General features: G+C 46.0%; 1 protein-coding gene across 5 annotated transcripts in view; it reads left to right on the forward strand.

Moving 5' to 3' along the window:
- Positions 1 to 17969, forward strand: part of NAV3 (neuron navigator 3) — a 1326128-nt gene that overhangs the window by 538600 nt on the left and 769559 nt on the right. For 4 of the 5 annotated variants that reach the window (XM_069629276.1, XM_069629277.1, XM_069629278.1 and 1 more), the window contains exon 6: positions 1080 to 1148. The exons of the other annotated variant lie outside the window; for it this stretch is intronic. In XM_069629276.1, the coding sequence (XP_069485377.1) occupies positions 1080 to 1148 (69 nt within the window). The remainder of the gene's footprint in view (positions 1 to 1079; positions 1149 to 17969) is intronic. 5 annotated transcript variants of the gene reach the window in all.

A 17969-nucleotide genomic window follows, 5' to 3' on the forward strand; every position in this document is an offset into this window, starting at 1 on the left:
TTGTCTGTATGTTCACAAAAATGCATGACATGAGACTGCTGCTTACATATACTGTTGTAGTTATTTAGCACTGTACATGGTAATGCAGTCTGGAAGAATGAACTTTGTCTTTCTGTGATTGCCGTGGGACCACTACTGTTTTATGATGACAAAAATGTCCCCATAATATATACAGTTTTTTTTTTTTTTTGTTCATGGCAAAGGTTCATAGCAAAAACATTTTTTGTTTGAAACCGAACTTGAAGGCATTTGCTCGAGACAAGTATCACAAAATAGACAACGAATTTCAAGAGAAAAAGTCAGCAAATAAGGATGTGAGGTGTGACATATGTACTTTACTGGAAATGACTCTCGAATTTTCTTGCATACATGTGTGTGACTTATTCTCCTTGCATATTCATGAAACTGTGACTCACGATTTGTAGGAGAATGTCAATTGAGCAACATGATAATTTCTGCCCTCCAGAAAGTATGTCTGGACTTCAAAGTAGGCCTCTTGCATTAATATTAGATTCTATTAATATGTATTTTCATTAATATTAGCTTGCACCAACATATATTTAACCCACACAACATATCTACCTTTGTTCAAAAGGCATAGACATATTGTAGCTGGCTTCAAATTTTGCAGATTTGCAGAACCTTTTTTCTATTTTGTTATTAGTGAATAATCCACCAAAAAAAGTGAGTAGAGCTTCCGTGTACCCTGAGCATTCAGGTGCTTTTCTCTGTTTAATGCGTGGTAAAGGTTCACTGCCATGAATCCATTTTCAATTCAGTGTCAGATTGTTAGGTTGCAGTTGTCATGTAATATTACTGGAGCCTCGGCCAGGATGCTGCAGCAGGAGGCTGCGAGAGCAGAGCCATCGCCATATCTAACCACCCTTCTCGTCTCTGTTTGTGCATGTGTACGTCTTTCAATAACTCTGCATCCTCAACCTCTTACCGCTGTACACGATTCAATACCCCATTCCTGTTGTATGTGCATGACCCCATGATGTGACATATCATGCTGCAGCTTGTTAGTAACTGTTGTGCTTCCTGTGCATAATTCAATTTCTCTGTTTCTTCTCATACAGTCTGGCATCCAGATATGCAACTCAGACTAATCACAGTGGGAGTGCAGCCAGTCAAAAAAAGGCTACTAGGTCAGTTGCCATTTCTAATGTATTGTGTGCTAGTGAAACGCCACTAATATTCCATTGACTTCAACCAACACGAAATCAGATGCTAAGAACCGTCATTGAGCAATGTTTTCTCGTTTGGCTGTACTTTCTCCAGCATTAAGCAGCAGCACAGTCAGGTTCATGGCCTCTTTGTTAGATTCTGATCCCCAGAGTGCAGTGCTGCACAGACGATAGGAATACTGAGGGTATCAAGAGCCACCATGAGACTTGGGCCAACCAGTTTTGCCTGTCCTTGCAGGGCCGCTCTCCCCCACATCTTCAAAGGAATTGTAATGAAAAATAAGGCATTCCTGCTGACTGACAGATTCTAGGCCGCTTGCTTAAGTCCAGGCCTTAACTCGACACCACCTCTATATCCCCAACTCTGACTTGTCCTAGATCAATTTAATGATTAATATTCCTTTCTTTCAGGATAATTGATATACCCTCTCTTGGTCCGGTTTTGAAAAACTGTAGCCTACCATTGGTAGTCTTGGCTTTCTCACCAGTTGTTTAAAGGGACAGTTCTATGCCACTCTCAACTCTAGAAAAGTGCTTCAGAAACTAATTTGAGATATGTGAATCAGCTGTGACTTTAGAAGAATTTCCAAAACATTTAACTTTTTTTATTTGTTTTGTAGACATCATTGATACAACACCACTTCCCGGTACATGCTGACAGAAGCATGGCTGTAGGCACTTCTGTGCTGGGTCAGAATGATATCCTTAGGACTAATTGAAGAATAATGTCTAGCGCCTAGAGTGCGGTTCATCGTGCAGTAGAAAATAAATACCACACATGACACTGCAACGGAACTAAATATGGAACCTTGCTGTAAGTCTGTAAGAGCACAAGTATAAACATATATGGAAGGTAGGACATATAAAATCACAAGGCTGAAAGTGGGCATATTCAGTGGACAAGTGGTTCTCAAAGTGTTCCATGCCCTAGTTGGAGAGTTTGCACAAACATTTCATTTAGTGAGATGCGGATCCTGGACTGAGACTTTCTTTTGGAATGACATGTTAAACCTTTGCAGTAAGCATGGCAGTTCTCTCAAGCAGTAATGTTAATTGCTGTGGAGCATTATGAACTGGTGTGTTGAAGGTCTGTACCCATGGCATGTCTTGTGCCTACTCAAGCTGTTATTATTTCATTGGTCCACTGTCCCGTGATCTCTGTGATGTGGTGTGTACTTTCTTAAGGTGCGTACCACAGCTGCCATGCTCTCATGCCTAGTCCTCTTGGCCAATGGGTGAGTCCAGCCTGTCACATCTCACTCTGAGTGTCTCCCTGGGCAGCCATATTCAGCCACTCACATCGTGTCTTCACAGAATTCTCCCGCCTCCACTGGTGTCTTGAGATAGTCTGCAGGATGTTGCATCTGATGCTATTTGTTGAAGAGAAAGAGATTAGCTAATATAAGTTATGACGTGTCGGATGGTAATTGGGCACTTGTATGAAACTGGGTAATGCTATGTTGATATAACTGGGAATAATTCTGACTGTTGAAACTTGAGCACTTCATGATGAAAAGAATAAAGCGTGAAATAGCTCTTAAGATCGAACCACGTCATTGAGGATGGGGCCAGAATATGTAATGGTTGAGAGACCTCAGGGGCTTCCTTGATGATGATTTTTGGTCATTTAAATTCTGCTTAGCTTTGGGCATGCCAAGACAGAAAATCCAACAAGGGTTAAGGTGCCTACACCCACAGCCCTGTCTGCAGCCATATGGGGGCACCATTGTCAATCGCATCCATCCACATTAAGACACAGGCCATAGCAATAGAATCAGTGCACAAACAACTATAGCACTCCCCTGGTGATGCCAGCCTCGTAAAGTGCTCTGATCAAGCCTCATCACTGATGCACTGCTCTTTTGTTAATTGCTGGAATTGTTTAACGAAGGTACCAGTTACATGCTGATGACATGACTCTATGCAGGCTGAGCCAGTTAATTGACCAGACTTTAAAAAAAGAGCAACAATGTTGTTGTAGAATTTGATTCTGCAAAAGAACATTGCATACACTCTGGTATTAAGATTTGCTATTAATATGTGCAGGATAAATACATAATAACTTGAAACGTTCACAGTATTCTTTCCCAGTGATAAAGCTCCACATCACCAATGCTCTCCTTCATTTTTTTTTGTTTGCTCAACATAGTTGGTCAGCTGTTATGTCATCATAAATGAGCTTGTAGTAAACAGCATTCAAGCGGGGATAGCCTAGGGAAAGTGTTTGGGCCCTGACTTGTCAACATTAGACAGAATTCAAACGTTTTGATTCTCCCCTAACATACCAAAGCTGTTACCGTATACATACTATGGAAGAATAGTATCTGAGTTGGAATTCATATGTTCTTCTGGTCCAGCTCCCTTCCACAACCACTACTCTGTTTTACCCAATGGCTATTTGGGGAAGCAATAAAACGAAACAGTATTTCCCAGTGGCCATGTGAGTCTACGCAGTTCCATGTGATCTTAACGAAAAATAAAATAACAAAAATATTTTTAACGAACCTCCAATACCGATTTATTATTTTTTTTTGTTTGGAGTTGCCTCTCAAGTCCCTCGTTTCCCTAAATTTAAAACCCCACCCCACATCCCTACAAACCCATTGTAATCCCTTACTCCAAGCACCATATATATTGTTAATAAAGAATTCAGTGTTTTTCGGTATTTTAAGTTTGTTAAAAAGTTATTTGTTATTTTAAATTCCTTGGCATCACTGGATACCTGTATATACAATAGTACTTTTATTTTCCTCGGAGTTCTCCAACAATAGGCACATTTATTTTATGACTCATTCAGCTGAAATGTGCTCATTGAACACTATCCCTCAATGTGTGGCAATCCACTGCTCATGTGTCACCTCGCCTTTTAGGTTTTTTCTGCATTTGCATATCAAGAAGGGCAGGAGTTGATCAGACTCAAACGTCCCAGTAAAAAACACGAAATAATTGTTTGCATTTAACAGTCGGAGTGGAGGCAACAATGACCCTAACGTGTCTCCTTGTCATTCAACTTTGGAAGAATCATCTGCACAGTGTGGCCATGCTCGCCAGACCATTGGTAGCCCCGAGTAGAATCTTTGCCTGCGACATCAGGAGTTGGGTGTTCGATTCTCCTGACCAATGTTTTTTTCGGAGTGTAAACTCTACTGCATATTAACAGAAGATGTTTTAATGTGTATTATTCTCCACCAAGACCAATGCTAGCATGGACCTTATTTTATAGAAAGGCATCATCGTTATCTGCAATTGGAAATTGCTGGTTTCCTCAGATCGGCCTGGTTGGGTGAAGCAATGCTCTTTTATCTGATGTTCTTTGTGGGGTGGGGCGCTCTTAACTGAAAACTGATTTTTTGTGTGGTTAGTTGAATCTGGATACACAAATATCTTGAAGGGCTTGGTTGAGCTAATCTTACCACAAACGTTTTAGAGCAGTCTGGGATTTAATTCGTCTACACAATGCATTATGGGACTTGTAGTCCTGGGTCATGTAAATTGAATACACTAAATATGAGGTATAACAATGCGTTTAACATTATTATTTTTTGTTGAATTAAATAAATCCCTTTTTGAATACGGCCACTGCAAAAGATTACAAGAAATAAAAAAACAAGAAAAAAAATCCATGATAGAAAATAAAGATAATCAGGACTTTAATACTTTCTACGCACTCCTCTGTAGTATGTGAGGAACTAATGGTATCAAAAGGAGTGTCATAAACAAGAGATGCAAGTTCAACAGCTTTATTTATTACTTTGCAGGGGGTTGGAGACTTCCTCACTGGCCCTAAATCTAAAGTGGGAGTAAACTCGACCATAAAGTAAAAGTAAAACAGTCCTAGTCCGTACAGTCAAAACAAAAGGTTCTAAACCTAATGCCTGCCCTAATTCTAATACAAAAGGGTGCAAGCGAAATGTACACAAAATGAAAAGAATAGTGTTTTCAACAAAAGGATCAGGATGGAAAGGGGTTTGAATCAATGATGACTCTCTTCCCCCATGATTTAACCTTGGGAAAATGGGATTCCAGGGCATAGGGACTTAGGCAGCACCGTTTTTACCAGTACGGCACACTCTGGCTTACTGGGGCGAGTTAACAAAATGTTCAAGCAACTTTCATAATCAATTGTTAGTTTGGACTTTCCAAAAACAAAAGTTGCAAATGTTTTTCACAAACAGACTTCTTCGTCTTGAAACAAAAACCTTAATAGTATCCATCTTTCATAAAGGTCTGAGGGATACCCTTCCCAAGCTTTCTTGGCGGAAGACTTTCGAGGGGGCATCGGTTTGGCTTCTGACAATGGCTGATCACTTCGACAACTGTTACTTTAACTTTCTTCCACTGCTTTCTAGTACTTGTAGTTGCAAGATTATGGGCTTCTCTCTGTCGGGCTCATACCATCATTATTATTACTGGTTTCTCTCAGTCAGGCTCATACCTCTTATCTTTCACATCAGCCTCCCTCAGTCGGGCTTAGGCCTTCAATACCTTTTCCACAGTTCACACAAGCCTCCCTCAGTCAGGCTCAGGCTTGAAATGTGTTTCTCCAGCTCACACAATCTCCCCTCGATCTGGCACAAGCTTCAATCCATATTCTTTCCTATTTCCAACAATCATCCTTGCCTCGGGACTTTGAATAGTCAGGATTGTTACTACAGGGACTTTCGACTGTGCTGTATCCAACAGTAGGACCACTCTGTGTACATTGTATCACACTGTATCTTTAAAGCGTTGATCTTTCTTTACTTGTGATTGCCATAGTATGCACAACCTTGTCTTAATACAGTTACTTTCAAGCAAAAACAACCAGGCCTTTGTTCTTATCTTTTGTTAACTCACCAGCAGTGTTCTAATATTGTTCGTGTGTCCGGGTTCAATGTTCCTTTACTCGTAGCTTTATCAAACTTCCCCAATTCAATCATTCACCGGGAGGGAAGCAGACTTCTCATCAAGGTTCCCCAGAAGGATGACTTCTTAGCTCGGGTTATCAGCTGCTTGTTGCAAGTGTGGTTCTTTTGTCTGGCTTTCTTGAGACTTCTCCACAGTTCGTAAAAGTCCTCTGGCTTTTTGCCCTCCATTCTCACATTCGCATCAGCTACTGAAGTCTGGTCCCTTCTCTCTCCCAGTCTCGCTCACAGTGTACCTGTGTGCTCTGCCTTTTATCCCAGGTGGGGAAGTTAACAGGTTTCAGTTGGGGATGTTTGTGAAGGGAGGCCTGACCTGGCCTGGCCTCATTACCTGACATAGCCATTGAAAAGTTTCTGAGGTAATCTTCATGATTCTGTTCCTTATCTTCCTAGGCCGAGTAGTATTGATAGAGTAGGAAGGGTGAGGATCATGGGAGTTGTAGTGTCCTACAAAGTAAGTCAGGATAGGAGTAGGGAAGGTGTCAGGAAAAGGGGAATACCATGTCTTGCTAGTGGGTGTTCCACCCCCGCTGCCTGAGGACCCCTTACCCAGGTGATCCTCCCTCACTTGTCCAGCCCCAGGGTCAGGATCCAAAAGCGATGGCCCTCCCCTGGCTACCTGAGCAACGGATCCCCCGGGTTTAGGTTGTGAAACACTACCTAGTTTTTCAAGAGTAAGATAATGGGCTTCATTCCAAGGTTGGAGGTAAGTAACGATCCTTACCGGCATGGAGCAAATAGGGTGTCCGTGTAATAAATAGCCCGCTAATAGAGGGCTATTACGACTTTGCGGCATTAGCTTTGCACCATGCCGGTAAGGGCATTACCGCCATGTCGTTAAAGACACGAAAAATGCCCTTAGCGGCATCATGCATAGCGCAGATTGCACTACTGCCATGAGCCGATGCGGCATTAGCGGTGACCGCTAATAGCAGTCACCGCTAATAAAGGTCATCGTAAATAGGCGGAACCAGAAGTAGCGTCATTGCACAGGAACGGGAAGGAGCACAGCGGCCATCTTTAAAAACACAATCCATTGCCATCCTCAGCACAAAGGACCTGTGGGATTCTGCTGTTTGTTTGAACATTTTCATCTAACACACTACAATGCCCAAGTCCCTTAAGAAGGGAGCCACCTGCCAGCGCAAGGAGCGCTTCAATGAAGATGAGTTGGAGATGCTATCTGGGACTCCAGGAACATACTGAGATTGTGTTCGCCAACAGCATGAAGAGGGAGGCCATCATTAAAAAAAAGAGATCTGGGCTCTTGTGGCGCAGAAAGTGAGTGCAGTTGGGAACATCCCACGCACCATAAAAGACTGCAGGAAGCGCTGGGACGACTTGCGGCTGCGGGTACAGAACATTCTCTCCGCCAACAGGAGCCAGGCAATGGCAACAGGCGGAGGTGCCAGCTCCCCCATCAAGCTGACCCCATGGGAGGACATCTGTGCAAGCATGATTGGCATTGAGGGGATAAAAGGTGTCGGTGACATGGAGTGTGGCGCCTCAACATCGGCAGATGGAGGTGAGTGTCCTAAGAAAACACTGTAATGCAGAGTCTGATGAAAGTCAACCAATATGTCCGTCCAAAGAGGCAACCCATGGCCCAACAAACAAACACACACTCCCAGCAAAGTTGCCGGATGCATCAAAGACACATGCAGATGCCTGCAGCAAGGCAATGCCATACCTGACACATACCGCACAAAATGCAATAGCCATAAGTCACACAGTATGCAGGCCCCAACAAATATGCATGTCACATAGCATAGGTCTTGACGTTTGCCTGCATAACCCAGCCATGTATCAAACAACGTGATCATCCAAACTCAAATGCCTATTACCCTCGATTATGTGGATGATCAACTGTCCAAATGTGTGTATGATGCCTATCAAAACATCACTCATGCTGTCCCTCTCTTCGACCCCCACAGGCTCTGACCATGACAGCGATTGCCAGGACTCAACCCCCGCGAAAACCACACCCCGGAAGAGGTCCCGGGATGAGGCCAACCGGCCTTCCAGCTCGAAGGGACAACCCAAGGGCCGCCGTGCACCACCAGTGAAGACACCCCAGGTTGCCAGTGCACTGGTGCTGCCAAGGGCCGTAGAGGCGGAAGCGCCAATGCCTATTGCACAGCCAGAGGAAACAGCTGAGGCACCACACTCACAGGAGTCAAGTTTGGCTGGGGAGGCAGCAGCCACAGCACCCCAGGCTGTGGAGGAGGCACAGGATGAGGTATGGGTGCCCGTGGAGAAAGATTCCTCAGAACTGCCCCAAACGCCCAGTCCACAGGCATCCCCCCAAATCTCATCCCTTGAGACAGACCACGCCACCACCCATGGAGCAGTCTAGCCGGGAGTTCATTGAAGGGCCCTTTAGTCCGATAGTGGCGAGTAGTGAGGCCGAGCAAGACACCCAGGAACCGTCCACCTCCACAGGTGCACCCACAGGGCCACAGCGTGCTGAGCAGCTGACTGCCCTTGTGTGGCTGTTCATGGAGGACAACGCACAGGCAAGGCAGGAGTGGCAGGAGAACATAACCTCTCTAGGCAGGACCATCTCAGACAACACTGCCTCCATGGGCAAGATATTTGCGGAGAACACTAGCCGCCTCTGTGAGGAGGGGTCCGCCCTGTGGCAGGTACTAAGCCGCATAGCCGATGCCATGGAGTCTTTGCGTCCGGCAACCCAATTTGAGCAGGCAGCCACACCATCCTTGTCTAGCTCTACCCAGACGAGCCCGCTCCGCAGGTCATCACTCACCCTGCGCCAGCCAGACATGCCGCCACCAGGTCCAGGGAGTGCTAATTAATAGTCTGGGCAGCTTGATGTAGGCATTAGAGACTTGATCGGACATGGGTGGGGGAGTTGTGGGGGGAGGGTGTGTGGTGGAGTTGTGGGGGGAGGGGGGGAGTGTGTGTGGGGGAGTTGCGGGGGGAGGGTGGGGTGAGGGTAGTGGAGGGTTATTGCACTCGTTTACTTTGTTAAATTCAATACACCCATTGTGTCAAAAGCAAGACCTGAGTGGACATTCCTCATTGCGCATGTGTCATTTATTCATATACAGTGCATAGTGTGCATGTACTTACACACCCAGTCGCCTCTGTCACAATATCATGTCATCCTCTGGAGCCATATGTGTCAGTAATATTGTGCAAAAACTGACTGACGCACAGCACGTCCCTCCTGTACATCGGCACCACAATGATGTGCAGCCACTTCTTCTTCATCCCCTTCATCATCACCAGGTGGTTGCAGTTAAATGTCAGGGGGCAGGGGCACATTGTGTCAGATACACATGCATATTATCGTTGGCCACATATACATGTCCTTGGATGTATGCACGCCATTTTTAGGCCCTCCATGTTTCCTGTGCCATGGAATAATGGCGTGGGTTGCATCTTCGAGATGATAGACGGTGTGCTCTGCCGTGTTGTTGCTCATGCATTGTGTATGCATACAGCTGTGTCCGTGTCCATTTAGTGAAGTGTAGCGTTATGTAGGATTTTCTGATGGGGAGCGTTGGCAGTGGGCTCTGCAATGTTAGGCATTCTGTGCTGATTTTGCCATGGTGACATGCAGCATTCCTGTGGTTGATCCGGGATATCGGGCACAATAATGTGTGGTGATCTTGCTTGTGTCGCCTCCCATCTGCACCTGGTTGGAGTGGTATTGCTTACGATTGCTGTAAACCACCTCCACCTTTTGTTTCAAGAATCTCCTGGGTAGTCCGTGGTAGGGATATCTCTTCAGTTGTGTGCTTGAGGAGGGCATCCTGCACTTGCTTCAGGGTGAGAGAGAATAGGAGTGGTGATATGCCATGCATGTGCCCCACTGTGTGCTGGTAGGTGGCTGTGGGAAGGAAGTGGAGCACTAACACTATCTTCAGTAGAGGGGGGATGGCGGTGCATATTTCAATGAGGCTGACAATCGTGGATCATGTCCACCATGGTGTTGATGGTGTCCCGGTCCAGACGGGACAGGGTGTAGTTGTGCTCCAGGATTGGGTTGGAAGGACTGGCTCTGATGTTTGGGATTGGGGGCTGCATGCATGGTTATGCTGGCTGCACTGGTGGGGCATGCTGGGCCTGTCTCTCCCTCCTTCTCCACTGCGTCTCCTCTGTCGTGCCTGCTGTTGGTGTTGGTGTTGTTGCTGGTGTTGCACTGCATGCATGTCCTCCAGCTGAAGTGTTGATGCTACTGTTGGATTGATCTTGGTGTGGAAAGGGGTGTGGTGTGTGGGTGTGCTCCTTTTGTTCAGGCCCAGACTCCATTGCCTCTACCTGTGCTGATGGTGTGCACCTGTGGCAGTTGGGAACACTGCACATGGCATTTTACGGTTGGTCAGTGATGCCAGTATTTATGGCATGCCAGAATCCACTTTTAGCACCTTCATGATGCCGGTATTTGCATGTCCGCTTCACTTGTGATGTCCTCCAGTTTACGGCATGCCGCTATTGCCGGTATGATGTGCCCACGCCCATGCCGCTATTAGAGGCACTGTTATTTATGGCGCCGCTTATAGCGGTTTGACTGGTCGGAATAGCCCTGAGCGGGAAGCCAATACCGGCATCGTTTATCCCTTACCTCCAACCTCAGAATGACCCCCAATGTCTTTAGTTTTCTCTTTACTTCACCAACTTTCTCCTGTGCCCACGCTGCCTTGGGTGTTAATACATTCTTTCGTGGCGATGTAAGAGGATTCAATTCAGCACTACAGCCAAGTTAACGCCTAGTCTAGAATACTGAATGAAAACCCTTATTGATATATCTTTAGGTCCAGTTCATGCGTTCTGGATGACTACCCTTGTATAACACCCCTCTCTTGGAATCCCCCTGAACATACCACCGGTTCCTACCACGTCTTAAACTGTGGGCAGAAAAATCACAAGAATTATGGTATCATTTATAAAATTTTCACATGTCCGCACTATGAATTATCCCCCTTTTTATAAAACCATATCCTTGCTGCAGGGGTGTGTCTTTTCAGGTCACATGGTACAGAAACCAGTCTTTCCAGTTTCTGCCAAGCCAGCTTGCTTCTCACAGGCAGTGCCCCTCCCAGCTTCTCCAGGAGGAAGCCACTTTTTACGACGTCTGTAATAAAAACCTTTGCCTGAGTGGAGAGGGCTTTGTTCACTCTCTGGCAGAGCACAGGAAATTCAATTATCAGATAGATGGCATATCCTTAGTGTGGGCAGCAAAAGGAACATTGGCCTGGGAACATAGTTGTGACTCAAGTTTCACTCCTGATGGGATCTGTTGCTAGGCAAAATCAAGTTCCTTAAGCCAGACCTTCAGCTAACTTTTTGTTGCTTTTAAAATAACTTGTAATTTTACACATGCAGCTAGAATGCTGATTCTAAGTGCAAAACTATGACATTTCAACAGTTACAAAGGCATGTGACACCAAACATAGGTCACTCATTTAATTTAACATTTTCGATTTTGGTGGTTTTAAATCCAGTTGCAGTTAGGCTTAAGCTGCTGACTCCATAGCATTTTTGTTATAAGCATTGTTTTTGGGCTCTTCATTTCCCAGATTTTGTAGGCACACAAAACTCCATTCTGCCAAATGTCTGCTGGTGTTCAGTGAATATTTTGCACATGTTGCAAGGTTTGAAATAGGCATTTTGCTTGCCTTCAGAAAAACACACAGTGGGTTTTAAAACGCCGGCTTTTGGATAGTGGTGAGTACTGGTACTGCACCCATTTTTGGGATTTTCTTGGATTAATGCATTCTAAACAGGAATGGTTCTTACATGGTAGTAAATCCTTGCTTAACATTGTTTTGATGGGGCTCCTTACAGTAAGATGGTTATGTGGAACCCCACAAAAAGGGTTGAATCTTTAAAGTGGTCCAATGAGTCACGATTTCAGCAACTTTTTGACATCAGTAAAAGTGGATTTTGTTAACAAAGACCTTTCTTTACCCTGGTGGGTGGCAAGTTAGGTAACCATTTTGGTGTGCGCACAACTGCGCAGCTTTCCTGGATTTCGGCGCACATGTGGGTTTTCCGCCATCTTGAATTTCCTAAGCCCACAGCACCAAATGTTGTAGCAGGGTAGCTTAAACGTGGGTCAGGACACCCTACAAGCCCCCCCACGTGACTGCACTTTGAGTTTGGGTCGATGGGGAGTCGCGTGCCCAAGGGTTTTGACCCACGCACCGGTCTGTCCGCATAATCTTCTTCCTCTTCTGTAGATGGCACAGTTCAGCATCTTCTTCTCCATCCGGTCAGATCGATCAGTTCTCCTCGCCGGTCCTGATGGGAAGATTGGGCGGTACCCCGGGCCCGTTGTGTCTTTGCTCCCGGTCTCCGGATCGTCCTTCTTGGTCATCCTTCATGGTTTCATCTCTCCTAGGATGATAAAGGAAGAGCGGCAATATCTACTCATAGACGATTTTTTTTTTTCCACCACTGTTGAGATAGTGGGGCAGCATATGCATTTCATCGTAACGAAATATTACATTCTTATTTTGAAAAAAAAAAACAGCATCACTAGAGACAGTTTCATGTAAATCACAATATTTTAGAGACTAGATGTGGTAGGTTTTATGATTGGAACTGAATTAGTCTGATACAGTACCCGCTAGGATTCCAGAGGATTCCTCCAGTTGTTGCAGAGTGTGCCTGGGATGGCAACATTTCAACTGGTTTATGTGGACCCACTTGTCTTCCCCCTCTGCCGAACCACCTTTGGGGATGCGGATCTTGTAGGCCACAGGGGAGATCTTATCGACGATCTCAAAGGGTCCCTTCCATGTAGGCAAAAATTTGCGCTGCTTGGCCTGGTTCCTTTGGAAGTTGTATAGATAGACCCGGTCTCCCACCTGATATTCCTTCCTGGAAGTTTTCAGGTCATAATGGGTCTTCATGCTATCAGTCGATCTTTCTAGATTCCGCTGAGCATAAGCAAAAGCATGTTGGAGGTGTTTCCTTAAATTCTCTACATACTCATGAGTAGTGGAGGCATTTATCAGTGTCTGCTCTTGGGTCCTGTAGAGCAAATGCTGCGGAAGCACCATCTTGCGCCCAGTCATCAACTCAAATGGTGACATTTTGGTTGCAGATGAAGGGGTAGATCTGATGGCCATTAGGACCAGAGGTAATCGGATATCCCAACTTGGCCCAGAATCTGCCACAAACTTCTTTAATATGCTCACAATTGTCCGGTTATATCTCTCTACTGCCCCAGAAGAAGCTGGTCTATAAGCAATATGCAGCTTTCTCTTGACCCCCAGTATCTCCCACATCTTTGTCATTACTTCACTGGTGAAGTGGCTACCTCTGTCTGACTCAATCCTTTGAGGTAGACCAAAACGGGAAAAGATGTGGTTAATCATCAAGGCCGCTGCAGTTTCTGCCTTGCAATTTGGGGCTGGGAGACATTCCACCCATTTGGTAAACAAGCATGTCACGGTCAACATGTACTTATTCCCCCTAGCCGAGCGAATCACAGGGCCTACAAAGTCGATTTGTAAATCTGACCATGGCAGTGTCATTCCCCTCTTTTGTAAAGGCGCCCGGTGTGTGAGGGATGATGGCTGAAATTGTGCACACACAAGGCAACCCTTCAGGTACTGGTCGAGGTCCTGCCCCATGTGTGGCCAGTATGCAACCTCTCTTAAGATTTCCAATGTTGTGTGAAACCCCCTATGACCGGCAGTGGCCGCATCATGGGCGTGACTTAACATCAGGCTTCGGAATGAGGTAGGAACCACCCACTGATCGTGGCCAGCTTTGGATTTCCTTACCAACAAACCGTCTTGGATCCGGAACATTTTGGGACATTTCATCAACACTCTTAGGTCCTCTTTCCCAATGTAATCGGTATCCGTCAGGGGAAAGTTCTCAGGGTCCTCAAGGTGCTGGTAAAATTTACCAATTATTGGATCCCCCTTCTGAGCAGTAATCAAATCAGCATCAGGGGTCTCCTTACTCCATTGTGCAATTGAGAGGTCGTTGTGAGCATTTGTCTGGGACCTAGTGATGGCAGTGACCTGGATTTCCCCCAACAGGGACTCAATCTCAATTAGATCCCCTTGGATGGCCCCGGTTTTGGCCAGCTGATCAGCTAAGTCATTTCCAGTTTTGTCTGGTCCCTCTACTTTGGAATGACCCTTGATCTTCTTCCGATAGATGGTCATCCCATTCGAGGTGACCAGATCATCAATGTTTTGGATCAACTTCCCATGTTTCAAGGGTTTGTTGTTAGCACATACCATGCCTCTGGTCTTCCAATTAACCAGGTGCTCCACGAACCCGTTCCGTACATAATCCGAATCTGTGATTATGACCAGTTCGTGGAGTTGATGCTGGACAGCAGTGAGGATGGCCTGATGCACAGCCATCAATTCTGCCACCTGACTACTTCGGGGACCAATTTTGTATCCAGCGGAGGGTTCTGGGGACTCATTCACCCATGCATTCCCTACGCCGGCCACCAGTTCTTTCTCCCCGTTGTTGTCGACATGGTAAGAGCATCCATCCACATACACAGTGGGCATTCCCTCACACTTGTCTTCTTCAAAGACTTTGTGGGGGGAATTAAGGTATGCCTCCATGTTGTCCTTTATTTTTAGACTTTCGTCCTCGAGACAGTTTTCTCTGGCACAATCATGCAAGTCAGCCAGACCTTGCGCGAGGGGACTCTTCTTGTTTTGGCCATATCTGACCTCCACAGGAAAGCCTTGCATTGACAGAATCCAGGAAGTAATTCGGGAATTACTCACATTTCCGGCCCGGATTCTGTCACTTTGGAGATATTGCAGAGGCTGGTGTGGAGTCTCCACTATGATGTGTTCCCCCTGGATAAACTGGCGGTAATTCTTCAATGCCCACACCGTTGCCAGGAGTGCCTTCTCACAATCGTTGAATTTTTCCTCCACAGAGGATAAAGTTTTGCTCGCATAGGAGATTACTTTATTGACCTTGTCATGCTTTTGATATAATACTGCCGTCAAGCACGTATTAGAGAACCCCGTCTCCAGGAAGAACTCCTTGTTTCTGACAGGGTAAGCTAGGCAAGGCGCTTGTGAGAGGCTTCTTTTGAGTTGTTTTACTGCCTCGGCTTGTTCTGGACCCCATTCCCACTTGACCCCCCCCCTTCAGGAGATGAATCAGGGGTCTGGTGATCTCTGCGTAGCCCTCAATGAACTTTCTGCTGTAATTAGTCAGTCCAAGGAGGCTCCTTAGTTCCCGCAGAGTTGTGGGGTCTTTCAGTTTCTGAAGTGCTTCCACTTTCTTTTCCTGGGGACAGAGACCCTGAGGAGTAATCTCATGCCCCAAGAAATTAACACGGGTTCTACACCACTGTGCTTTCTGAAAGGAAAGTTTTGCTCCGGCGGCCCTCAACTGTGTCAGAACATAACGGATCTCTGCTATGTGTTCCTCCACAGATGAACTTTTGATGAGGACATCATCTACATAAGCCAGGTTACCCCTCGTACCCAGGTCGGGCATGGCCTTATGTAGGAAAATATTGAACTCATTACCGGAGTTAAGGTATCCGAAGGGAGTCCGGGTCCATGTGTACTGCTGGCCCCCAAAGGTAAAAGCCAGCTTGTATTGGTCCTCCCTACTGACAGGCACGGTCCAGTATCCATTGGTCAGGTCTATTGCAGTGAATACCTGTGACCCCTGAATCTGGGCCAGCCCTTGGTCAATGTAGGGAAGAGGCCATCGGGAAGTGTGGACCCGTTTGTTGAGCTCCCTAAGGTCGGCGCAGAGTCTCCACTGGCCGTTTGGCTTCAATATTCCCAGCACCGGATTATTGAAGGTGCTGTGGACTGGACGGATTATTCCCCGGGACTCAAGGTTCTTAATTATTTCAGTAAGGGACTCCATTGATGTGAGAGGCAAGCGATATTGCTTCACAAACACAGGAGTCATGCCAGGGTCCGTGGGGATTGTTGTTGTGTGGATGTCAGTGCGACCACAGTCATATGAGTCTACCGCAAAGAGATCTTGGAAATCCAAGAAAACTTGTTTCAACTTTTGCTTTTGTTCCGGAGTCACACAGGCATCAGCTAGGTTGACTCTCTCTTCCACCATCTGCCTGAAGCCTGGAAAGACTTCTGGTTTGGCTATCTCCGCGGCCTCCTCCAGCTGGGTGGAGAAGTCCCTGGTCAGAGTGCTGATTTGGACCGGAGGCTTCAGGTGGGAAAGGCAGCCCTCATGGACCTGGAAAATCACCTCATCCCTCCTGAAGTCACAAGTCACATCTTCCTTACTATAAGGTCAAGAAGTGTACACCAGGAAGTTCCCCCCATGCCGGGTAAAAATCCTGTCTGGTGTTGTATTGTCCTCACTGTCACTGTCAACACAGTCCTTGGGGATTGGTCCTAACAGTTCATTTACAAGATCAATGGAGAAATGTCGGTCATCAACCGCCATTCCAATAATGGTGCCTGCGGCTAGAGTAATACTCTTTAAGTCGCTGTTATCCACTTCTATTGGAATGGTGTCATGTTCTATGTTGACTAATGGAGTTGGGTTTACCCCCAACCCTTGCTGTTGGAGAGAAGCATTTAGATGTATGTAAGCATCAGGGTTTTTCAACTCTTGTCCCCTTTTAACTTTCACTTCCAGGGAGAATTGTCGGGTCCTTTCTGGGATGGTGACTTCCTCTTTAACCTGAATTTCAACTGCATAAGGTAGCAATTGAGCTGACCTAAATGCTTTTTCTGGATCATCAAAGCCCTTGGGATTATCCGCTAATCGGGACCAAGCTTTGAAGTTTATTAGGTCCAAACTAATGGCAAAGCGATTGAGAATGTCACTGCCTAAGTAAAAGGCGGCAGGGACGTCTCGCACGACCCAACAATTATGGACAATGCTCTTGTTGCCAATGGAGATTTTGAGCATACACCTGCTTGGCAGGAGATGTTTGGAATTAGGTGCTTCCAGGTCCATTTCCCATTTGTCTATCAGTTTGAAGGTGGGAATGGCTGGATCTTTTGGGAGTTGGCGGAACATGGCTTCGCTGATGAAGCTTCTACCGTTGTTCACACACACTCGAGCGAGAACAGAGTCCTTCCCATCATTTAACTGAACAGGGATGAACAACTGCTCTCCAATTTGCTGAATATCAGCCAGGCCCTGAGCTGATTTCACATCTTTCTGGACTGTAGGAGTGGGAGTTTCAGATTGTGGATTGGTATAGAATTTCAAAGTGTTTCCTTCCAGCGTGGAATACCACTTTAGACTGGAAGGAAGGTTGATTTTCAGAAATAGAGAGGACCCCCCATCACCAGTCTCTTGTCCTACTGCTATTACTGTCACGTCTGGAATTTGGCTATTCTGGAAGTGAAATTCTACTTGGTCAGATTTTTGTTCAACCATGTGGCATGTGCCGTTTAAACTAACATGGTTGACACTCTGTTTTAATTTTATTGGTCGGCTAGTCTGGGTCCAGAGGACCTTGTTTACGCAATCTATTAGGGGTGACAACCTTCTCAGGAGGTCATTCCCTAGTAAACAAGGGGTGCCCTCTGGGGTCACAACTATGACCGGGTGTTTCAACTTGTGTCGCCCGATCTTAATGTCCAAGTCTGCAGTCCCCTCAACGGGAATTTCCTTCCCGTCAAAGTTCTGCAGTTGTCCAGGAAGAGAGGTGAGAGGAATTTGGTAATTCTCTCCCCTTCCTGCATTCAGTTCGTCAAAGGCCCTTCTGGACAGAAGGGTAGCTTGAGATCCAGTGTCCACCAGTGCCGAGATTGTACCCTGCCCCTGTACTTGTACCGGTGCATAATATCTTCCCTCCTTCTCCTCAAGGGGGCACAGATAATGTACATTTTTGGACAACTGGTGGGCTAACTTTCTGGTTTTGGACATCGCTAGCGAAGAGATTTGGGCAGAATTCTGTGGA

Source organism: Ambystoma mexicanum, chromosome 12 (genome assembly GCF_040938575.1).
Source record: "Ambystoma mexicanum isolate Mex_15411 chromosome 12, UKY_AmexF1_1, whole genome shotgun sequence".
NCBI classification, from domain to species: Eukaryota; Metazoa; Chordata; class Amphibia; order Caudata; family Ambystomatidae; genus Ambystoma; species Ambystoma mexicanum.